Here is a 24604-nt window from a genome sequence, read left to right on the forward strand (position 1 = left end):
TCTTTCTCAAATATAAATATGTTATATTATTTCAAACAAATTGATTAAAGCAACTCATTGAAACTATTGGCAGACTCTACGTCACAGTAATAAACTCAAATTCATTAGGGTAGATAAGAAAAACTATAATAAACAAAAATTTCAAGTTCCGCTAAATTGAATAAATGCTTAATTTATTATAGAAATTTAAACATTGCTATTATTAAACGCCACATGCGACGTAGGCGTCATTTCCGAAAGTCCCTGAAAGTTGCCCGAGTTTCCCATGCTCTCTGCCTAACCACCGCCCCTGCGCTGCACACACACACACTCACACACCCACACACACACGCACACACCACACACACACACACACACACACGCACACACACACACACACACACACACACACACACACACACCACACACACACACAACACACACACACACACACACACACACACACACACACACACATTCCAGCAACAGGCGGAGTCTGTGTGTCGCCTGTCTTGTGAATGAGCTGCACGAGCGCTCAGCTCTCAGAGCGGATCCCAGCAGACGGAGGGAGAGAGTCAGAGAGAGAGAGAGAGAGAGAGAGAGGAAAAGTTGGCCAAATGGATTTCTTTGCTGGATTTAGACCTTTATTATTTTCTTATGTGCTCATAAATGGTATATTAATTACACTCCAGACTAAAGAAGGTACGTTGCCTGTCTTTTCTTATCTTTTAAATCTATGCAATGTTCTAAAATTAGTACAGTGGAGCGAGGCGCTCGTGCCACGCGGGGGAGAAACTAAATCCTGGATTTAAATTCCACGGATAATTTAGTCAGAAAGCGTTTTGTTTGTACGTATATGTTCCTGGGAATGGTTTTATTTCATTCCTGATGAACCCTTTACCTCTTGTCAGCCTGGGCGCTGCTCGCAACTTTCCCACTCCAGCAGGTGAACTGCGGAGAGTTTGCAGAGAAAAGTTTGCCAATTCATTTATGCTCACAGCGTTTTGAAGCTTCTTTAACAATCCGATTTCTTATTCAGATACCATAAATTGAAACTGGTCGTACGGGGGCAACATAGAATTTTTTTAAAAATGTTTCTTTACAAAAAGAAAAGTGGTAATTGCCATTAAATCCAGCCTAATGTCAGCATTTATTTAAGATTTTCTTTGTGCTGAACACTTTTTTATGCCTTTGCAGAGGTGCTGTTGGATATGAATGCAATAGGAGGTGAACTGGGCTGGTTGACATGGCCTTTAGATCAGGGAGACAGGCCTGGGGTGAGTATTGCTCCATCCTCTATGCTCCAACTTTCATGTTTCTGCTCAGAACTCGCCTCTAGCTAGACCTGCATAGTGAGAATGCACAGGAAGCACGACTGGTGCTGAAACATTTGACCATTTGACTCATGTGGTGAGCTGTTAAAAGGCCTGGCGTGTACATGTCAGGTCTCTATAAAACTAAGCAACAAGTGCTTAATGATTGCTGGGGTATGGACATGAGGAGAAGGTGCCTGGAGAGCGTGCCTGGACGACACCAGAGCTTAGAGAACAGAAAAACCGCTCCTGACACTGAACTGGAAATAGTTGTGGCCTCTTGTGGTTTAAGGCTTCAACTCCAGAATTGTACGTTAGAGAGCAATTAACTTTTGCAACATGTGTTGCTTCTCCTTCGCAGGCGTAGGGGCTGGGTTGGAGATAGATTATTCACAGCGACCTTTTCCAGTGTGAATTGTCTGGACATGTTTCTCCAAAAAAGAACAACATAATGACATTTGTAATTTTCTTATTATTTTCAGTCAAGTAGTTTAGTCATTCCGCAGTTTCCAAGTAATCGACAGTCACTCCCATGAAAATTCTTTGTGAATTGCACCATATCTCCTGCTGATAAGCTGATAAGTCCTGCACGGCTATTAATGTTATATTGTCACATCAGACCTGTGCTGCTGTCAATTCATGTCAACACTCACACATGTTTTACACTCGCAAGGATCTCCCACTGGAAACATTTGTGCCGTTTATTCATGTAAATGCCATCACTGATGATAATTATTGCCATAAATTTTAAAGCCCCCTCTGTAAAAAATGTTCACCAGCTGTTTAATGAAATCAGTTGTGCTGTTCAACGAGGTTTTACATCATGCCACACTGAGCCAACAAAGCACATTCCTTTAATTACCAGCACAGTAGCTACTTGCAGAGAGCTAACCACAGTTTCTGCCCTTGTGGGGACTCATCGGTCTTCTAGAAGCAAGGTTATGTTACAACATGCTGCCAGGCTTTTTTCAAATGTTTGTGGCAGAATAAACAGTGTGAATTGATTTTGTTGGTTGGATGCCAAACATTAACAGTATGGAAGGATGTTGCATTTAAGTTCTTATTCCACATGTGTAAAGATTATGGCAGATTGGTGAGCCATGGTTGCTGTACTAGGAAACCCTTGAGAATATATATTGCTATTTTCTGTAGGTTTTGTGATGCATGCCTTCCCTTTCCTTGCATCTTTTGTTAGCTCTCTATGGTTTGGGGTTCCACAGGGGTCATTTTGGGTTCCTCTGACCTTGTTTTTTCTGGTTTTATTTCAGTGGGAGGTTGTCCAGAAGACCCTGAATGGCTCTCAGCTCTACACGTATTCTGTTTGTAATGTCGGTGAACGTGAGCAAGACAACTGGCTGCGCACCACTTTCATCCAGCGACGCCCGTCGGCATCGCGGGTTTTCGTTGAGCTCAAGTTTATCGTACGTGACTGCAATTCTTTCGACAGTTCCTCGCTGACCTGCAAAGAAACCTTCAACCTCTTCACGTCTGAGTCAGACGCAGATGTGGGCACCACCTTTCGCAAGGGACAGTTTAAGAAAATTACCACCATAGCACCTGATGAGATCAGCAAAAACGAACTGCGCATCAACACTGACACCAGAGTGGTGGAAAACCTGTCCCGAAAAGGCTTCTACCTGGCTTTCCAAGACATCGGTGCTTGCATTGCACTTCTCTCTGTGAGGGTGTACTATAAAACCTGCTCAGCCACTGTCAAGAGCCTTGCATCATTCCCTGAGACCATCGCTGGAGGTGAGAATCAGGCACTGAGGGAAGTGAATGGAGTGTGCGTGAAAAACTCCATCAGCGAAGAGCAGCCACGCATCCATTGCACAGTAGATGGCGAGTGGGTTGTACCAGTGGGACAGTGCCAGTGCAAACCAGGCTACGAAGAAGTGAAAGACTCATGTCAAGGTAAGGGTGTGCTCTCAAAGCGTCGGTATTTGTTAAGATCTTTCCGCCTCAAGGCACCCAAGTTATGACTGGATGTAAACGTGACAACAAAGTTCTCAAAAAAAGGTGACTTTAAAGCACTCGTTTCTATTAGTCACATTACATCGGTTCTTTAGCAGTGGCTAAAAAGTGGTCACACAATGCAGAATGTTCATATATTTTATAGTTGGAGTTGTACAGTGTTCATTGGAATTCTCCTGGTGGCTAACACGACATCTCTACAATGGAAAGAATGCTCAGACTTCTTTTTACATGTCCTGGCAACATCTCTGACCTTGAACCGATACCCATAAAATTAAAAAGTGTGCAAGGATGCGTGTGAAAGGAGTTTCGCCTATATACTTCTGGGATATTGAGAAGCAGAAAGTAGCTTTTGGGAGCCTTTATTCGATAACTGCAATAGAAAATCAGTTAATTTTAGATTTTGTAATGCCAGGGCCCTTCAGGGTATTTTTTGAGGGTAATGGAAGCTGACTTCTCTTCACTGTATAAGGTGGGGGTTTCTTATCTGTCATTATCATTTTCTCAATCTCGTATGGATGCAATAAGCAGTATATACGTAACGCAGCCCTCTGTCGTTTGTAGTTATGGCTTCACTGTGCTTAAGGAATAGTAAAGAAGGCGCTTTTAAGCTGTGGGAAGGGCTGTCAGAGAGACTAATAGTGATCAAAGTAGCCAGTGGGGCTACTGTACAGTGATGGATTATTATCTTCAAGCTCGAGGGGGGCAGAAGGCTTCTTGGGATCGCGAGCTGACTTTGTTCATCTCAGGCATCACAGGAGCCAGAGGCCCTCCTAGTGTTCTGCTGTCTGTCTCTGCATCCATTCCTCTGTCCGACTCTTCATCCTGTCTTCACAAACATGCATCGTCGAGCGCCTCCGTATTGTGCACATGTTGCACAAGGTACAGTTCAAAAGTACAGCAGTTGACCAATTTTCGCCAGTGATGAACTTGCGGGAAATATTTCTACCTAGCTTTTAACACAGTATCTTCTCGTTTACACAAATATGAGTTTGGGATAAATTTTGTAACATGGCAGAATGTGAATACATAACATAAGCTGACATGTTAGGACCTGTTGGGATCTGTTCTGTGACACAATAACCAAAGCTTCCAATCTGCAACAAATATTTTCCCTGTCCCTCACTCACACACACCCACACACACACATGGATGCACACATTATAATGCAACTGTAAATCCACAAACCATCTCTAAAACTGATTAAGTCTCTGTCTCATCTGCTGCTGGCAGATGCAGCAATAAAGTTTTCTTTCACTGCATCATTAACAGCAGGTATGATTATGAAGGAGAGGGGGGGGGGGGAGGAATGAAGAAGAACTCATACTTAAGGGAAGGAGGGCACTTATTTAGTAGAAGGGTGTGATTTTAAAACAGAGAGGTGAGGAATGGAATGCAAAGGTAGGGGAACAATGAAGTGCTGTGTTTTCCTGTGAGGAGCCCACCTCCGCCTCCTCTTTCTTTCCCTCTCAGTTGGTACATTCCTGATCAGTTTGCCGAGGAGGAGCTTCTCCCGACATTACTCCAGACCTGAGGAATTCTCAGGTGGGGGTGGAGTGGTGATGGTGGTGGAGCTCCAGGTCAAGCCCTCACACAAAAATGGTCAAACAAAGAACAAGTACGCCACTACACCCCCACCTCCTGATAAAAAAAAAGAACGAATGAGTCAAACACAAGCTTGGGAGATGCATGGGGCCAGTTGTTGCAGATGGAGGTGGAAATGAATCACGGGGCTGCCGTGTGGGGGCCTAGACGAATGGTTCGCCAGGCCCTAAGTAGGACCCGATACAGACGTGCAGTTAATCATTCTCCCCACATCTTTCCTGTACTGCCTGCTGTTGGGAGAAAACCCACAAGAGTTCAACTGTGGTGGCTTTTGTAACTTGGGTTGAAATTTTCCATGTTCGTTGATGTGTTAGTTTTCGGTTTTATGGCCCCTCCACCCTGTGGGACCTGTCAGGGTCAAAATTTGTGCGTCTGTCTGTTTTTTGTCTCGCGTCTCCCCATCAGCATTTGTCCTCTGTGAAGATCTGAAGCTCTGCCACTTTTCCATCAGGCTTCCTGTTGAGGTTTCCGTAGGTGGCATGTGGTGCTCTTGTCCTGCCGGCTCATGATAACCATAGATGTTAACTATAGAGTCGGTCTTTGCAGCACATTTCAGAGATGAAATGCATGACATGCTATATATACCTACCACCACCTTCAGAAGCCAATTTAAAGCTTTTTATTAGGCGGTTATAAATCACAGCAGTCGTGCAGCACTAAACCTGCCTCAGCTCTGCACGAGATGGTCTTATAAAAGTAATGATGGCCCTGAAAACTAAATGGCAAAGAATATAAGTATTGTTCAGTGCTACAATGTGACTGATCTGATCTTCTCTCTTATTACTTGACAGGTGACAATATTAAAAACTGTTAACCTCTGTGCTGTAGGTTTGTAGCGACGTCATAGAATAATTAAAGCAACATATAATGGACAACGGCTCAGCATTTTAGCCCAGCAAATATATGCATTTAAACAAGCAATAATGTTTTTTAAATCCCAAAATATGTATATTTTAAATTTTTTATTCCAGTGAAAAACCAAATCAAAGTTTTGCAATTAGCGGCAGCTCTCCAGGTTCTCCGCTTGTGACTCACTGTTTACACTGTTTTCCACGTTCCCAATCACACCCTTCCTTACCCATAATCCTTCCTGGCACAATAGAGCAACCTGCTGTGTGTGTCACCCCCCACAAATGAATAGCTAGCCCTCAGTGTTCCCACTTCACTCCTCAACAGTTCCTCTGAAAGCCTCAAGAAGTCAGGCCTATTAAGGTTTTCCTCGATTTAAAATGGGACACGCGGTGAATATTTCAATGTCTGCGGGCGGTTTGGGTGTCTTTGTGAAAACGCCGTATTGGTGGAACAGCTGTCCGCCGAATTCCCGTAAAGTTACGACTCTTTCTTGCCAAGGAAGTTCCAGTAAACTATTTTCTCCCTCTCTGCCCACTCTTTGCGCCTCTGTCCGTGTCTCTGTACGCGTCCTCATCTGACGTAATAGCCGTCCCACAGTCACAGCAGAGCTGCAGCAATGACTGATTTGTATGGGTAGTAATTGACTTGGGTGTGTTTCCAGTGAATACCTAGTGGTTACGCATGATTTTCTTTCTTTTTGCAGTGTTTCCCTGTCTTCTACCTCGCTTCCACATCCTGAAGACGCTTTCGGTTTTAGTGTCAGTTTTCCACCTCTTCTTTTGGATCTATTTAATCATGTCGGTATTTTTTAGTTATGTGAAATAGTTTTTTTTATTTATAAAACACACGATTGCGAAGTTTTTGCAGCGCTCTTTTCTGTGGTTTGTGGTTATTAAGGGTCACGAATATGACACCAATAGGGATTACACATCTACTTTCACACGGTCAGAGTGGTTCTATTTAGACTGTGCAGTTGTCCTCTCTCTCTCATTGGTAAATACATTTGTCCATGACTGACTCGTAAAGTAAATAGAGTCTAGATTTTCAAAGCTGCCAATCAGTCTATGGCTTTTAGCAAAACAGAAGAGATAAAGCAGCACCAGTTCACATCATGATTAAAGCATGACCATTTATTAATGTCGAACGGTAAACTTTAGCTTTTGGTTTGTTTATTTTAACCTTGTGAAGGAAGTTTGGATTTGCTCATTTGAAAATGCAGCTTAATGATTGCTGGAACCAACTGCTTTGTCATGTAGTCTCCTCAAACCTTTAAGGATCAAAGTTGGATCAGTTATGGCTAATCCGATGTAGAGTAGACAAAGATGTGATGCAGCGCCGCACCTCAGGATGGCTGGGTATCAATTTAGCCGTCTTATCGTGGATTTCGCGTAGTGAAATGATCTCAATCCTGCAGGATAATATCCCAGATTGAAGTTTTCTGCTTGAAAGACAATCCTTAGCTCTTAATCTCTGTAACCTCTTTTAGAAAAAGAGTCTTTGATTCATCAGCAATGCTGCGCTCCTGGATCTGGAAATAAACTCTGTTGGGTTATTTTTGAATTTTTAGATCTCTCAGATTGTGTGCCAAGTTAACGTCTGCCTTGCAGGCTAAAGTTAAGGGAGTTGTGAGATAATTGAGAGACTGACGGCACTTTCAGGTTGTGTCGTGCACAGTCTTGTTCGTCCGTGTTTGGCGTGAATAGAAGACTGGCAATTATTGCAAATGAGATCAAAGGAAATGTTGCAAATGTGGAATCTGGTGACTCTTCTTTTGAAGGAATTGAGAAAAGAATTTTATAGTGATTTTTGTGGCACTGACAACATATTTGCTACCAGCGACTGTATATCTTACTTTTCTGATCCGACATGATTTGGAATTCCGACAAGGATTTAGGGTTAGTGGAGACTCCTCAGACATTAATCGAGTTCCAGCACTCACTTTGAGCCGCATTTGTCCATTTAGACATCTAGCTGACTTTTGCTTTGATGGTGTTGATTGCACCAATCTTTTGGGACTTTTGGCTGTATTTCCTCAGTTTTGTTTCCTGTACTTGGTGACATTCCTGAGGTTGGACGCTCTACTGTATGTGGTACAATGCAAATCACATTGTATTGTATCGTTGCTTTGTGAGGTCAGCACTTTCCTTCCTTCATGTCAGTCAGTCCCCTCAACACAACTCACCCCTACCCTTCAGCGCTAACAGAACCAGCCCACAGCGGAAGCCGGAGGTCACCTAATCCCCCACAGTGTCTCGCTGACACGTTGGCTCAGGGGTTTCCATTGTCACTCCACACTAAGCGGCCTCGATCAGCCACTTTCTATTTTGATCTTCTGCCAGATAAGTCATTTTGTTTATTGGTGCATTTGCTCGCATTTTGGCCTCTTTCCCCAAACCAGGAAGCAGACAGTTGTCGGTATGTTGGCCACCGCCATAAAATGGTGCCACGTTTGCCACCTGACTGTCTGGATTTAACCAGAAATATGACAAACTCGCGGCATAACGATGGAACAACCTCTGTTCGTGCATCCCAGCCCAGATCGGTTTCCTCGGTCTCTACTTTTCTTTGGAGCATGATTTGTGCCTCCTTGACTCCACTTTTCACCGACTGTATCACTCCCCTTGGAGATGAGCAGACAGAGGGAGTGAGAGGAGAAAGGGGATCAGGGAATTTATTGTTTGTTAACGGCCCCTGATGAAAGCCAGAGTGCAATTGTAAAACAGATGTAATGCCTTTAAAGCTGCTCCATTGGTCAGCTAATCCTTTTGACTAATGTCCCCCTCCACACATGCACACACTTCCATCAGCCTCTACACCTTTACTGCCCCCCTGCGCCCCTCCTCCTATCCTTTACCTCAATGACCTTTGGCTCATGTTACCGGCTCACCTCCCCCGTCAGAGACCCCCATTGTTCCCACACAGCCTAAATGCCCCCAAATGCTAATGACATGTTGTCACTCTGCATACAAACAAAATGACATGATATATTGCAATTACAGGTTTTACCAACTCAGGAATGAAAATGCGGGGGGCGGGCACGCAAAGCACAGCGGGTGAGGGTCTCGCTCAGCTTCCGACAGATTCGTGGAGCTGCGCCGATAAAGATCTGCTCGTTGTGTTTTTTTCTTATGGCTTTATTTGTTTCACAATGTTTTTTCTTTCTTGTTTTGTTCAGTGGCCATCAAATCTCCCCCAAGCTAACGTCTCCTGCTGCACCCCCCCACCGCCCCCACTCTGCTCCTCGCTGTGAGCACATGTTTGTTTTACTTGGCCGCTGACTCCCTGTAAGCCATACACAGTTTAACTTGCCGCTGCCCTGAGGCAGACATGACCTTTATGCCTTTTAAAAGCCCTGCACCGAGCTCAATTGTTGGGGCCCCAGCAGCACTTACTCCTCCGGTCCTGAGGGTAATTTCTGTTGTCAAGCCACCATGTTACCCCATTCATCCATCTATCGGACCATGCATTTATCACTGTCACCATCCCATCCATCTTAACTTCTGTCGTGTGGGGGGTTGGGTGGGGGAAGACTCGGAGACTCCCAATCTCGAGCCACTTGGGCTCCCAGAATATGCTCACTCACAATAAACAAACAGAGCCACTCAAGGCGCATGGGGCCTCTTAAATGACAAACAGTGCTTTGCTCTGTAGTAATAGGGAGGGTAAAAATGGCCAGTCTAAGTTGGTCAGATGTTTTAACTCTGAGAGAAGCTGAGAGAAAAGGCGTTTGTTTATAAGAGTGAAATTGTTCCATCTCAGCAGTCCCCTTCCTCCCTACCTGACTGGTGCCTACGCTGATTTAGGGTCAACACTTTTTGACTTCCTCAACGGTTGTTATTCTGTCCCTGGACTGTACTAGCCTCAGTGCTGGTTCGCCGTGGTCACGCTCCCCACCGTTTCCAAAATTTGATTGGCTTCTTGAGGAAGGAAGACTGCATCAGCCTCATACTTCCTGCTTCCTGTTGTGTCCAGCAACAATCCACCAACCCCCCTCCTTCCTGATTTCCACCTTCTCTTGCAACCAAAGGGTTTTCTTTCACCACACTTTGCTCTTTTGTTGAGGAATCTCCTTGTTAAAAACCTCAACTAAGAGTCATACACTTAATTTTGACTCTTTTGCTCGACATTCACAAACCTCTTCACCTTTGTAATGGAAAACTGGGCCTGAAACTGCTACAGCCCTTTTGGGTGGTGTGCACTGGAATGCATCCTGATTATAGGGGCGGCTCACAGGCCATCATCTCTACAGGCCTGACCACGAGGCATTACAGCCTGCATCATTGCCCCAAAAAGTGGCTAGTCCTCCTCTTTTCAGTTGCCATGTGGCATTTCGGCTGTTCCATCTGCACTGCCTTGTGTGTATATGCTATGTTTCTTCTTTCAGCACTTGAATGGCATGGCATTCTCATTGCCTGCTGGTCAGTAGTGAATAGCAATGTTAATGGGTTAGCTGGAAGCCCTTTAAGTGCAAGACTGGGAGGAGAGAAAGGGCGGGAGGAAAGAATTTGGGGATTATGAGGAAGAGAGGCAGAGGTATAAATTGAGGTTTGGGGCAGCAGCTGTTCCCCCTACTCAATGCAAGGGCTCACCAAGGCCTGTTTCTTTTCTTTCAGCCCTCAGCAGGATACAGTATTCCTCCTTCTTTTCTTAAAACCTTCTGTTCCATCTTAGCACCTCTCTCCTCCCTCGTTCATTAATAAGTAGCTGTTGGTAAAACAGCTGGCCACAACAGAGAGGAGAGCCTGTCCTAAGGGTGAAGGGGTGGAGGGTACATCACACCTCTGCTGGGCAAAGCCACAAAATCATATTTCTTCAAACCATTATTGACACGTTTTTTCACACCACAAGTGGTTGAACCACGGCAGAAAGAAAACCCCCCAAATGGCTTCAAAGAGTGTATTATGATCAGTCAAAAAAATCCCTTGATATCGCTTGAGTAAGTGCTTTGTGCTATTCATCTCGTATGTGGTCACTTATGGCTTTCAAATGGAATTCCCGTTTGAGCTAACCACAGTTAAAAAGCAGCCGTGAAGCGAGGCAGTATCTCTGGAGTGAACCCGATATCATCTTCGACCCTTGGCTCTGCTTTTTGGCTTTGCCTCTGTTGGAATCTGACATCAAATCTGTGCTTGACTTAATGTTTCATTGCTTTCGCCCCGGTCACTGGCAAACCTTTAAATATTATACATGCTCCGTTTCATTTGTCTCTAATATTTTCTTTTCATTATGTCAAACCTCTCTCTCTTTATCTCATAGAACTGTATAAAGGACAGAGAACAGATCTTCTAAATATTGTCTTGCTACATTATAGTATTACTACACACATAAAACTGCCTTGACTAAGTTTTCAGAAGTTCTTTTCATTCACTCTTTCTTCTCTACGCTACTTCTCTCCCTTCTGTTGTCCTTTAGCCCACATATCAGCCATCATTTGCATTGTCAACATCTTATGACATCTGTCATGAACTATATAAATGCTTTAGGCAAACAACTTGGAAGGCAGGAAGGAAGGAAATGTGTGCGCTTTTGTGTGTGTGTGTGTCTGTGTGTGCGTTACCAAACTGACTTGGCAGAAGGACGTGAGCAGGTGACAGACTGCAGCCATAATCCCACTTGTGATGTCAGCTTTGCGCATGTGTCCACGGGTGTGCTTTGCATACATGTCTGTGTGTTTTGTGCATAGATGCAGCTGCGGGTGCATGTGTGCAGTTCATACATTAACATATATGTGTGTGTGTGTGTGTGTGTCTGTGCATGTGGGTGAATGTGTAATGGTGTGAAGACATGAGCAGCAGCCGTTGGAATGCTCTTACAGAGTTTAGGGGAGGGCGGTCAGGCTCGATTTCACTCTCCTTCGCAGCTCACTCTGTCCAAAAATTTCACACCATATTAAGTTTATATTTCATTACAGCTATGCACAGCTGGATCTACCTGTGTTTCTTTTCTTCTGAAATGAAGGGGCCATCTAATTGACGTGATAGAGTTTCACACAGACACACTGTGTGGGTGTCAGGGAAGGGGGAAAGAAAATGTAATAGAATTTAAAATTGCATGTGAAGCTTTTCAGCTACTTAGCCACGGATTTTTCTGCCTGTATTTTTGATTTGACTTCTGGTTTTGGAATGTAGTATGACTGGTCGTGTTTGTTAAGGAAGAGACAAGCGAGAAGCAGAAGGGGGTTGGTGCTTGAAGACAGTAATGAATAGGAGTGCCGGCCAAGCAGGGAGTCTGTGTTTTTAATTCAGGGTTAGGCCCATGTGTGCACCATCTTCTCTGGAATAGACGTAGTAGTTCGAAGTAAAATCCATGTTGTTTCCCTTCTCATGCTCCTGTCCCTTATCCAAATCTGACTCTCAACCTTAGCATAATAACATGTCCAGTCAACCTTACAATGTCCATGCATTGGAATAATCGCCTCTTCAAAGAGTCCCAAGTGATCTGGAGGAACAGGAACTGTGTACTCATGTCACGTGGTATGTTGCCGTAAGTCACCCGTGCCCTCGTTCACCTGATCATGCAAATGCCTTTTTACTGTTTGCAGAATGTCAGGCGGGCTTTTTCAAAACAGAAGCATCCGGTGAGAAGTGCAAGCCGTGTCCTGCTAACACCCAGAGGCTAAACTCCGGGGCTTTGTATTGTCCCTGCATGGAGGGATTCTACCGGGCCCCAACAGACCTTCTGACTGGACCCTGTTCAGGTACAAAATCCCTGGCAACTCTAATGAAATCACTGACACAATAAAGAAAAATTCACTTTGAATAGACAACCAAGAAGCTTTCAATTCATGCACTACGTTTTATCCAGAGCTGCAGTTGCTCAGTTCATTTTCCTATTCATTTGTGCCAGGGCTCCCCTCTGCACCACGAGACCTCTTGGCCACCCACAGCGCAGGAAAACTCCTTCTCTCCTGGAGTCCGCCTCAGGACACAGGTGGTCGAACGGACATCACCTATAACATTGAATGCCAGCGCTGCGAGGGGCTCGTGTGCCAGTCCTGCGGTGAAAAAGTCCACTATGAGCCAGCCAACGTGGGCCTGACGGACACCAAAGTTTTGGTGAGCGACCTGGATGCTCACCTGAACTACACCTTCAGCGTAGAGGCTCAAAGCGGCGTATCCCTCTTCATCAGCCAAGCACCAAATGTTGACAGACCAGCGTCTACCAGCTCTCTGACCACATCTCTGCTCTACACAGGTGAGTCCCGCTGATACGAGGCTCCGCTGTTTAGCCATCTGGGCTGCAGTAATGACAGATGCTATCTGGGAGAGAGTGTGAGCTCTGCACGTTGAATTGTGCTGCAGGAGTAAGATGGAGTCTTAGATTATCAGCAGCAGCAGTTTTCGCGAAATACATTGCGCCCTTTGTCACCCTCAGACCCCCCCAAGATTACCACCATGCGACTGGCTGAGAGGACCTCCACGAGTTTGTCCCTTTCTTGGGATGTATCACCCCGACCACGAGCCCACTCCCCACCCATCCGCTATGAGTTAACATACTGCAAGAAGGTGCGCTGCTCCTGTTTTATCTGCTCTTTCTTTTCTCTCACATGTCCCTGACAGTTATATTTCAAGTCTTTTTTTTTAACATGTCCAAATCATATTTTACGTATGGTATATGTAATAATGGAGCTGAGCAATGTCATACACTCGTCACAGTCTCTGGGTCAAATACATTTGCATTTCCTAAGTAAAAGACATGAAACAAAAGATGAACAGATTAATTCTGTGTCTGCCGTCTTAAAATTGACATGCCATTTCCCCCAGGATGATAATCTGGACGTGACTACCTTCACGGTGCTGATACTTGACAAGAACTCTGTACAGATCCATGAGCTGGCCCCTGGGACAGCCTACCTCTTCAGGGTGCGGGCCCTTGGCAGTGACGACAGCTCTGGAGGCTCCAGCATGGAGGAACAGTTTGAGACCTTGATTGAAGGTATGTCTGGAGGGAAAAAACCCCAAGGAAAAGGGTTGCATCTGAGATGTTAACGAATGGGCGATTTGAATGACAGCTCTGTCCCTTTTGCTTTGCAGAGCGTTCTCAAAACAACATCGCAGTCATTCTCGGTGCAGCGGTTGGTGGAGCAGCCATGCTACTCATCGTGGTAGTGGTTCTGTTCCTACGCAGAAGGTCAGTAATCATGTTCCCCTATCTGCTGCTGCATCTGTCCGTCTGCCTGTTTCTATATCTGTCTGTCCCTTTCATCAGTCTGACTGCACCCCCTTCCAGTGCTTCCTCTCTCATTAATTTGCTTTTCCTTTGTGGGGCCCCTGAATGGCCTTTGCATTCACTCTCTCCTCACCTCTCTCTTTCTGTCTTCCTTCAGCAAACTTGCTCTTTCTCTTTATCTGGATCTGTGTCCAGGCACTCACTGGGGAAGAATTTGCACTGAATGCGTCTTGTCATTCCTCAATGGTTATATTCTAGTAAGTGCTGGATCCTTTGAAAGGAAATTGGACAGGGGTGGTACATTGTTGGCGATAAGAGGCATTTGGTTCCCTCTGCTCCTGGCCACAGGCACATTGTGAAGGTGACCCAGGGCTGAACTACAGCAGACTCTAGCCTGTCTCTCTCTTGGCTGCCTGTCCGTCACTCAGTTTTTACATCGGAACAGCAAACAGTCTCTCTTCAGCCTTTATCAAAAGACTGTTTCTGTTTGAATGGACACGTTGCCCCATTGTCGGTAACTCTCTGAAAGCTTTGAACGTCTTCGAAAGTGGGTACAAGGGTTGCTGTGTGCTACTGAGATTAATGGAGGCCGGCGATAGACAAAGTTTGTCTTTTGTCAAAGAGCTGATCATCAATTTAAGGACGGGCTTTTGTTTTTACATTCAGGAAAAGAAATCCTCACATCCGGCAAGGAGCGGAGGACACCTACTTTTCCAGCTCAGGTACAGAAAAAAATCCCACACTTCTCTGTTTATTTCACGGTATACAAATCTTTTTAGTAGCTTGTTGGCAGATTTCACATACAGTGAATATACAATTTCCTTCTTGAACCCACAGAGCAATTAAAGCCTTTGAAAACATACGTGGATCCGCATACATATGAGGACCCCAACACTGCAGTCATGAAGTTTGCCACAGAAATCCACCCCAGCCACATAACCAAAGAAAAAGTCATTGGAGCTGGTGAGTGACGGCACCGCTGAGACAATCCTTGGTGGGGCTTAACCCTGAGATGTTGATAGATTTGTCCAATCCCCGAATTCGCTGTTTATTTTGTGCATTTTCCGCAGCTTAACAGACTGACTGACGGTGGTTCCTTTAGTGAGATTAACATCTAGCTGGCTGACTTCTCCCACAGCAAAGGGATGCAGCTCTGCAGGATCTGTGCATTTTGCTCGGGTTGACGTGATATGCAACCATGTTTTTGAAAGGATTTAGAATCGACCCAGCCCAGAGCTTTGCTACACCGCTCATTCAGTCAACTTTCAGCACCTTTACTGTTCAAACTGATCTTTTCCAGCACCCCTTCCTCATTTCCCATGTTTGTGGACCATGTGACAACTGATTCCAATGCCCCCCACACCACAGGCAATCCACCAGTTATACCAGTATCTCGCACCTATCTCCCTTGAACACACCTCTGCACGCCTTGGGCAAAACAGCCACAGACACAACTTAATTTCATTCTGTGCACACCAAACGCCTCGCAGCTTGAATTCTGAGACGACATATCACACACATCTGACACATCTGCTTCTCCTTTTCTAAATCAGTCCCCATTGATGTTTTTCCGCAGGGGAGTTTGGGGAGGTGTACCGTGGTATTCTCAAGGTGCCAGGGAGGAAGGAGTCTGCCGTGGCAATCAAGACACTGAAGCCGGGCTACACGGAAAAGCAGCGGCAGGACTTTCTGAGCGAGGCGTCCATCATGGGCCAGTTCTCTCATCAGAACATCATCCGCCTGGAGGGAGTGGTCACCAAATGTAAGAACCTTTGTGAGTCCGGTCTTTTAAAAACAACTCTTTTTTGAATTTTATTTTTTGGTGTAGCTGAGGCTGTCACGTAACTTGTGCGAATGTCTGTTGGTCCCTCAGTCAAACACGCCATGATCGTCACCGAATACATGGAGAACGGTGCCTTGGACAGGTATCTTCGGGTAAGTGCAAAACCCAAGTCGTAGATTTCGTTCACTGTTCATTTTGTTTATTTAGGCTATTTTTTTGTTTCACATATGTGGTTTTTCCCATCAGGATCACGACGGAGAGTTCACCTCCTTCCAGCTGGTGGGCATGCTGCGAGGCATTGCTGCGGGCATGAAGTACCTCTCTGACATGAGCTATGTCCACCGCGACCTGGCTGCCAGGAACATCCTCGTTAACAACACCCTGGAGTGTAAAGTTTCTGACTTCGGCCTGTCACGGGTGTTGGAGGACGATCCTGAGGGGACGTACACCACAAGTGTAAGTTGATATTGGACTGTTACTTGTTAGCAGAAAGATTTCCTTCAAACATTTCAGCCGCCAGAGATGAATGTGAATGAACTGCATAATTTGTTTTAAGAGTTCCCCGTTCTGTTTTTGTTTAAGTGAGAGTATGTTTTTCTTCTGCAGGGAGGAAAGATCCCCATTCGTTGGACAGCTCCAGAAGCAATAGCATACCGAAAGTTTACTTCAGCCAGTGATGTGTGGAGTTTCGGTATCGTCATGTGGGAAGTCATGGCTTTTGGTGAGAGGCCGTACTGGGACATGAGCAACCACGAGGTAAATTTATTTGGCAAGCTTCCGGTTTTAACCACCTTGGCCGTTTCGTATACATTAAACGTAATAAACATATTGCAACCTCTTACAGGTGATGAAAGCTATCAATGAGGCTTTTCGATTGCCGGCTCCGATGGACTGCCCCTCAGCCGTCTATCAGCTCATGTTGCAGTGCTGGCTCCACGATCGCTCTAAAAGGCCACGCTTCGGAGACATCGTTAACCTGCTAGACAAACTGCTGCGGAGCCCAGACTCCCTGAAGACCATTGCAGATTTTGACCCACGGTAAGTTTAAAATTAAAGAGAAATGATTTGACGTGCGCGTGTGTTTCTAGCTGCTAATAACAGACACGGCTTTAAAAGTGCTGACCACCTTATGAGGATTATTGCATTATGACAGTTGTTAGCTTACAACTCACCAATGATGGCACAGGAAGTACATCTCCAGATGTAGACGAGAGGCACCAAATTATACAGATAAATACCCATATACTGACAAATGTGTCCAATCGTGATCAGGCCTTCTAAAGCGATGCTGCCTGTGAATGGAATTGCTCATGATTTCAACTCTGTCTCCATAGTGGTCTTCAGATTTGACCCTGTCTTGTCCAAGAGCTCACTGTTTACTAGGGATTTGACATTTGGAATTGTCCAGACACCCTTCAATCCTGACTTATTCTCGCTGACCTGAGACCGTGTCCTGACAGCAGCTCCCTGTTTATTTGACGCTAAACAGCAGCTGTAAGGAATGAGTTAGAGTGGCTTTAAAATCAACCCAAACAAGTAAAAAACTGTCTGACACCCTCACTGTAAGAGAGATGAATGCACTCCTAGCAGGGAGATTACAAAGCTCGTTGTGTGCATGAACGCATATTTTGTAAAGGAGCGTTAGAGTCTAATAGAAAGGTTGCCACGCACGTAACCTAATTGTCTTTCTGACTGGCTTTTATCACTAACTGGTTTCCTGCCCGGTAATTACAGTGTTCTGTTATCCACCTCTGTTGTGGTTAAGGCTGTTGCATAGTTTCATATGGATCTACTTTCCTTTGCTTGCAGCGTCTCCATACGCCTTCCCAGCACCAGTGGCTCCGATGGTTCCCCCTTCAGGTCCGTGTCAGAGTGGCTGGAGTCCATTAAAATGAGTCAGTACGGCGAGAACTTCAGCCGCGCCGGGGTTGTCACTATGGACCAGGTCCTTCAGATGAAGAATGAGTAAGTGAAACACTTTCACGACAGATTTCAACAGACCACATCGTAATGTTTATCTAGTTTTACTGGTCACATTATGTCACAGGCTGACACGCGTTCCTTACCAACTTCCCCTCAGTGCCCTGCCAGTCCCGTCCTTTTTTCCTTAAAATGGGTTTTAACACCCAGCAAAATATTTTGCACACAATATCCTTTCCAACCTCAGTTACGGCGAGAAGATGGAAAAAGTAATAGAGGCAAGAAGCAGCAGCAGGCTCATTTGTGGCGGGTGGGTTGTGGCGGCCTGTGGTCACTGCAGTCTCATCCCTCCCTTCACTCGTGCACACTAGATGCCTCAGGCAGCACTTTTGCTAAAGCCCCTAAAAACCCACCAATTTTGCCTGCCGAGGGCAAAGGGCTTCTGTGGCTTCTTCAATATTAAAGGAGTGAAGGGGAAAAAGGAAGATGATGCTGGAAATAGTCGAGTAGATTAGGAAGCTGAATTAGATGGACGAGATTTGAAGCCCTGCAGTCGGCACTTTTGTTCTTCTAAAAGATTGAAGAGGTGTTCTGAGCATGCAGCCCAAAAACTAAGAGGAGTTCAAGGCGATCGGACCTTCTAGAAGGTTAGCAGCACTTTGCATGCAGTTTTGGCAACGGAAACTGTAGTGAGCAAAGTAATCTGATATATAAATTTTTCTTGAAGCTTTGGCAATGTAGCCAAATGATCACCCTCCACTCCATCATTTCCTTCGCTCTGCTTTGTGTACCCCAGTGGGCTCATCCCATAATTGTCGCTGAGGCCAGTGTGATTTCACGGCCTCGTGTTTTCATCTCGGGGCGTCTGGTAGCACTCTTAGAAAGCCCCAATCCGCCCTCCTCTTGCCAGAGAGTGATTCATGGTCAACTGGGAGAATCCTCGTTAGGTAATTACGGCTGTAATTAAGGCCTTGAGTTTGGGCTGCTGTGTTACTGTGTAGGCGGAAAACTCTTTTCCTTTAATGCTGGGAATCAATGGCAGCCCGAGCAGATTAAAAGTTGGAACCCTCCCCACTCCCTCCTGCAGTTCGCGATGAGACCTGACGCGAGTGTTGTCCACTGCGTTTTCCTTAGGGCCCTTTAAAGGCAACTGGAACGAGGCTTTTGAGTCAGCACTTCTGAATTGTCGGCCCTCCCCTGTTTTCTCACCACTCTCTCTTTTTCAGGGACATTAAAAACATCGGGGTGAGGCTGCCTGGCCATTTGAAAAGAATTGCCTACAGCATCTTGGGCTTAAAGGACCAGACCAGCACCCTGAGTGTGTTTGCAGTGTGATTGGGACATGAAGGGAATCGATTGTGGGCACTGAAGCAGCCAGCCCTTTGAACTCTAAACCGAGCTGGAGCAAAACTGCGCGGACCGGCTCTGGATCAGCGGGACCAAGAGAACTGTGCCATCCTTTAGGACCATCTGAGTCGCACAGACTCTCTGTACATTTGTGTTTTTCCTCATCATATCCTGACAGGAACTGAGCAAGTATACAACGTCGACTGTTTATTTAGATATCTATTTTTATCATCCGCAACTCGCGTACAGACACAATTCCTTCATTGCTCATGCATTTATTTTGCTTATTGCATTTCACATTCCTGCTTCATCAAAATCAACAATCAAGCCGGTTCTGGGAAGAGTTTCAGGATTGCAGACAAGGGAAGCATGTGATTACATGGATGCAAGGGAGACTTGGGTTGATGAGTACCTTTAATTGGCACTTTGCCTCTCAGACCATTGAAGACAGGGCATCAACAGGCTGAAATGAGCTTGAGCTGGTCCGAGTTGAGTTGACGAGAAGGTGTTGCGGAAGGACTTGGTGCTGATTGGGCCGTCTGCTGGCTCTGGAGAAATTAAGCTATAAATTTATATATATATGTGGTACTTTGTACAGATAAAGCTTTTTTTTGTTTGTTTTTTGCTTCACATTTTTGGCATTCATTAAAAAGAAATATAGCACTTGGATCAGAAAATCTCAGAATCAATTATGGAAGATTAAAAATAACCTGAACAGCATGAATTGTAATCTTGAAGTGAGAAATGAGTTTAGGCTGCAGCAGCCACAAGAAGGGACAGGGAGACGCCCGTTGAAAGGCAAAATGTCCCAAAAGAAAGACGATGGAACGGGTGAGATTATTTCAAATTTGTTTGGTTTGCAATTTCAACATCTCATGGGTTTTGATAGAAGCAGTAGAAATCGATGTTCTTGCGCTGGTTTGATGTTGATGGGATTAAAGTGAATCGTTGGATGATTTTAGAGTCGGTCCCAGATATTTAAAGACCTTTTGAAAGTGCCTCTTTGGTGATACATCAGAGTTCAGTCTGTAACGGAGCAGCTCTGCAGATTAAGGTGTATCAATTCCTCCAGTGCTCTTAATTGACTGCAAATCATTGTATTACTGATGTAAACTGTATTTTACTTGAATTTTTGCTGTATTTTGCAAATGTATGATTGTTTCATAGCTGTTAGATGCATCTTTGGAAAAGGGATTTGTTTAAAAAAAAAAGAAGCTGTTTCTCCGGTATTCAGTAGTATGTTCTGTATATCACTCTTTACCATTTTACCAAAAAAAATGTTTGTTTTTACATTTTCCATCAGTTTCCAAAGCAACTTGTCAGACCTTTAGCCGCTACCTATATTTTAGGGGCTTTTTAATCAAAGATCAGATTTTTTTTTTTCCTTTTTCACCCTTTTCACTGTATTTAATAGCTTATTTATTTTTTACTTTTATTTATTTATACTGATAAACACTGAGCTGGCATTATAATTGAAGTTTGTTCATTCAGTTTCTTTAATAAAAACAAATGCGCTAAATGTGCTTGCTTTTATTGCCAAATTATTCAAACCTGAGATTGCCTTCTTTGCCTTTGTGGAGCAATAAAGTTTTATACTAAATGCAATAGCCTGCTGTTTGACTGACAGAGATACCAAACATACAACAGACCCTTTACCATCTTTGAGGTGTTTCCACACCGCAACTGCAGTCCAGCTGTGGTAAATTCAAGTCTTTGGACATGATTCGGAAAGGCACACACCTATACAAGATCTTCCAGCTGGAGACACAGATCAGGCTTAAAGCCATGAGGTCAAAGGAACTCAGAGAGACAGGATTCTACTGTATCCCAGATCCAGCAACAAAAACCATGATTGATCTTCTTGACCTGAATTCTAAAAATTCTATTTGGAGAGAAGTGCCGCTTATCACCTGCTCAATACTAGCCCTACCGTACAGTGAAGCATTGTGGGAGCAGCATCAAGGTGTGCGGGTGTATTTCTGAGGATGGGACAGGGGTAATGGTCAGAGTGAGGAAAAAATGAATGAACAAAGCCAGGATAACCTGATCCGAAGCTCTCAGGAGCTCAGAGTAGGCTGAAAGTTCATGTCCCAACATGACAGAGAACCTAAACACAGCCGTGACAACGCAGGAGTGAGACATCACTGTCAAAGATGTCCTTGAGCAACCCAGACACAGCGGTGACTCAAACTCCTGGCCTGACAAATTCTCGTCCAACAACAGTCCCCATACATCCAGACAGACAATGACAAGATCTGCAAAGAAGCATTGTATGAAATGAAATGAACAGGAATGGTCGGGAAAGGTTTTGACTTCACTGAACCCCTGGTGAGTACAGGCTGAAATTCACAATAAAGTATATTAAATATAGGTCCTGTAAGACCCTGTATGGACACAACATCGATCATTTTGATTGGATCTAACCTTATACATATATATTAATTACAGCCATGTCAGGAAAGGCACTGATATAAACCAGTAGTGATGCTATGGGGTCACCAATGTTGTCACTGTATGTTTCCTGAAGTGAAGCCAGTTTCATTTAAGTTATTTGTGACACCTTGTAAGAGAGGACACTGCCGTTGGCTTTTCATTATTTTTGACGTGGGAAATTACATTCAACTGATGAATTTCAGTAAAGCGTGGCAGTGATCAAGGTCCACGCCTTCATGTGGTGTTAAATGTGAGGGGCGACCGTGACATGCAGTTGTTTTGCAAATTAGCCGCTATGACAGGCATTTTTTTTACATAGCAGACACTCTGTCTGGGTAGTCAAAACCTCCACCAAAACTACCTTTAAAACAAACGGCGGCCATATCGGGTAACTTAAAATATGTCACCCTGAAAGGAATGCATTGGCTGGAATGTGTGCGTTCCATGCGGCTTCAGCTTTTCAAAGCAAAGCAACCAAATCGCACCTGCTGCCGACAAAAATGCTAATAAAATGTAAGACATTCAGCGGGTCCCAGCACGCCTCCTGCTCGCTCTGAGCTTCACCTTGGATCCACTTTGCCGTATTGGATTCGCTCTGACCTCGCCGTGGTGCGGAAGGCCACGGCATTTTAAAAATGATCGGCGTGGCCTGATCGGTGCGAGCATAAATGCATTCCAGTGATAAGATACACACTTGAGAGGAGAAATAGAAAGAAAGAATGGCAGCATTTAGTTATTAAATGAATGTGTAGGTCAACAGGGAAAAAACAAGAAAACCCCGAAGCAAAGGGAGCATGGGAACTTGGACACTAAATCCCTTCTGAATCTTTGTCCTTGACGTCCAGCTGGCTTCTTGTTGCCCCAGTTAAACCAATAGGGTGACTGGAAATAGTGCTTGCTTTGTGTGGCGACTGTAAACTGAGAAATTCTCTCCCTGCTTTCTGTCTCCTTCTATCCATATTCTGCATTTCACAGCTGAGTGTATTTTTTCGCTCCACGGTGGAAAAAGAGGAGCCGCGCGGTGGAGCTGCTGACTGTACTGTTGGGATTTATGCAAATCCACGTCTGTGTCCGAGCTCAACGTTGGTTCGCATCCCTGTCCTCAGCTGTAATGTGATTATCTTCGCTCTCGAGGGATGAATGTGTGGAAGTTTGTGTCTTGTCATTAAGACTGTAAATGACAGGGGTGGCACGGACAGAAAAGCCCGGGGGGAGTGCGAGGCCTGGTGGTGAGGGTGGGGGTTTGCTGGAGATTTGAGCCATCCCAGAGCTGCAGGCCACAATAGCATGTGTGGTGATTGTGTTGAAGGCTTGGCGTCCGGGCCTGTGGATTGTTGTGTTGGGGCTGAAGCTTTCGCTTTCCAAGCTTTCCCCCTCCTTCTCCTTCTTGTGGTTTGTTAGAAGTCTTTGTTCTTGGGGCGAGGGTCAATTTGAAAAGAAGTAAGGAGGATGGAAAACATGACCATGGCACCGGTCATGTGTGACCTCTCCACAATGCCACCGCCCTTCCATCTTTTTTTTTGTTTTGTTTTATGTCATCCTGGCAGCCGCGAGCGTCACGCGCAGATTTGAAAACCGGCAATGCTTTGGAATTTACATCCCCGCTAAATTTAGCGATGGGTTCCTGACCAGAAAACACATCCTCCAATTTCCGTCTATATTGGTCTGCCTGCGTCTTTCCGCTGATGCCTCTCTCACCAGCGCCTTTAGGACTTTTTTGGGGGGGTTGTTTTTTTGCGAATGGTTCTCCTCAACTCTTCCCAGAGTCTCTTCAGTTTATTCTATCCACATTATTTGTGCCCTCATCCAAGACGATAATCCGAGTCGTGCCAAAGATCCTCCCCAGATTTAATCCCCTGTAAATAACAAGCGATGCTCCCGGGAACAAACTGCTTCAATAAGATAGAGAGGAATAAATAATCATTACCAGGATGTAGCCTTTCCCAGAATGCACTCTAGAGATCTGTTTGATGTCAGCACAAGGCGACATGAGGAGGAGTGGAGTTCAGAAACACAAGCCGCACGTTGACATAAGCCCCCGTCCTGCTGCAGACTCTGTATATTTTGAAACGCCGGCCTAATTCACTCCATACTGCTGCTAATGGCAGCGCTGATGTCACTCAGCGCTCAGAAATTCTCACCGATCCGGTCTTTACAAAAGCCCATAAACATCTGCTGCTGTTCATAAGGCCAGACAGAAGCCAGTCTTACCTCCATGATCGTTACCACACAAATCTATGATCTTTCGAATGTATGATTTGGTGTTTTTATTTTTTTTTTTTAAAGTCCGTCTGTGTACAGTTCAGAAACCTACGCAGAGGGACCAAAAGTTACTCCTAAACAAAAGTAATGAATGGTCTGACATTCAGTGGGCTCGGAGTAAACACTTCAGACAGGGTGGAGACGTTTAGGCCGATACACAAGACAAGTATGCTTTTATTTAACGAAAATAGAAAAATTTAAATATAGGTATTGCAAGATACGTGTAATGCGAGTGCAGACGGAGTCTTTTAGCACATTTATGTCTGCAGTACGTTGCAGAGCAAGTTGCCAGACGGGTCCTGTAAAGTGAGGCCATGGAGGGATTGGTGGAATTAATGTTAGTGTGTTTAATATTTAGTTCCTAGATAAACTTCGGCTGCATGGGAACGATTTTATGTAATTCTGAAACAAGAATCATGTCTCATTGCTGTGAAAACCACAGTGACACTCACAAGTGCAGCATATTAGAGTAAAATAAGCTGATGAAAAGTGTCTGTATCAGTTTGGCCTTTATTTTTAGTTTGTATGTACATGTACATGTTCTTTCTTGCCAGCTGTAGTCTGAAGTGTAATTATGTCAAATGAAGAATCGCGTGCATGTACAGTAAACAAGGTCTGGGCGGCGGCCTGATGGGGTTTGTGGAAACCTGCTCCAGCTCTTACAGGTGGAGACCTTTCTGTCTTTGTAGGCTTTTTGTAGTTACAGGCTACAGTTATGGGTCTCGGCATAGGCGATATTTCCGCTTTAACCAGAATATTGGATTTCCCACCTGCTGCACAAGAGGAAACGTGTAGTTTAGGTTGGCCGATGAGTCATTATTTTTATATTCACACACTTTTCAAACATGAATAGATCCTCATTTTTCCATTTTTTCATTCAGAAAAAGCAGGTCATGATTTCTGAAAAATCTTTTTTTAAAAAAAAACACTATATATTATAAATATACATTTCTTTATTTATTTTACT

General features: G+C 44.7%; 1 protein-coding gene across 3 annotated transcripts; it reads left to right on the forward strand.

Moving 5' to 3' along the window:
• Positions 1–505: 505 nt before the first annotated feature.
• Positions 506–20542, forward strand: epha2b (eph receptor A2 b). Of its 3 annotated transcripts, none has more exons than XM_057041006.1 (17): positions 506–681; positions 1177–1256; positions 2561–3206; positions 12265–12420; positions 12570–12917; positions 13098–13228; positions 13487–13658; positions 13757–13853; positions 14559–14614; positions 14730–14855; positions 15469–15666; positions 15766–15827; positions 15922–16131; positions 16282–16431; positions 16520–16713; positions 17485–17640; positions 18822–20542. In XM_057041006.1, exons 1-17 carry the CDS (start codon positions 597–599, stop codon positions 18928–18930), a joined length of 2976 nt encoding a protein of 991 aa, XP_056896986.1. In that variant the 5' UTR covers positions 506–596; the 3' UTR covers positions 18931–20542. The 3 variants fall into 3 exon arrangements, with proteins under 3 accessions (XP_056896986.1, XP_056896987.1, XP_056896988.1); XM_057041007.1 differs by having other exon boundaries at positions 15469–15654; positions 15757–15827; XM_057041008.1 differs by having other exon boundaries at positions 507–681; positions 15469–15654.
• Positions 20543–24604: the final 4062 nt, after the last annotated feature.

This window comes from Takifugu flavidus, chromosome 8, assembly GCF_003711565.1.
Source record: "Takifugu flavidus isolate HTHZ2018 chromosome 8, ASM371156v2, whole genome shotgun sequence".
Lineage (NCBI taxonomy): Eukaryota > Metazoa > Chordata > Actinopteri > Tetraodontiformes > Tetraodontidae > Takifugu > Takifugu flavidus.

What these genes read in the sequence shown, in the direction of transcription:
- epha2b (XM_057041006.1), top strand. Translation starts at nt 597, where the DNA reads ATGGATTTCTTTGCTGGATTTAGACCTTTATTATTTTCTTATGTGCTC. An exon ending in CACCTACTTTTCCAGCTCAG is followed by an intron (nt 14,615 to 14,729) that starts GTACAGAAAAAA and finishes TTGAACCCACAG; the next exon opens with AGCAATTAAAGCCTTTGAAA. An exon ending in CACCAAATGTAAGAACCTTT is followed by an intron (nt 15,667 to 15,765) that starts GTGAGTCCGGTC and finishes TTGGTCCCTCAG; the next exon opens with TCAAACACGCCATGATCGTC.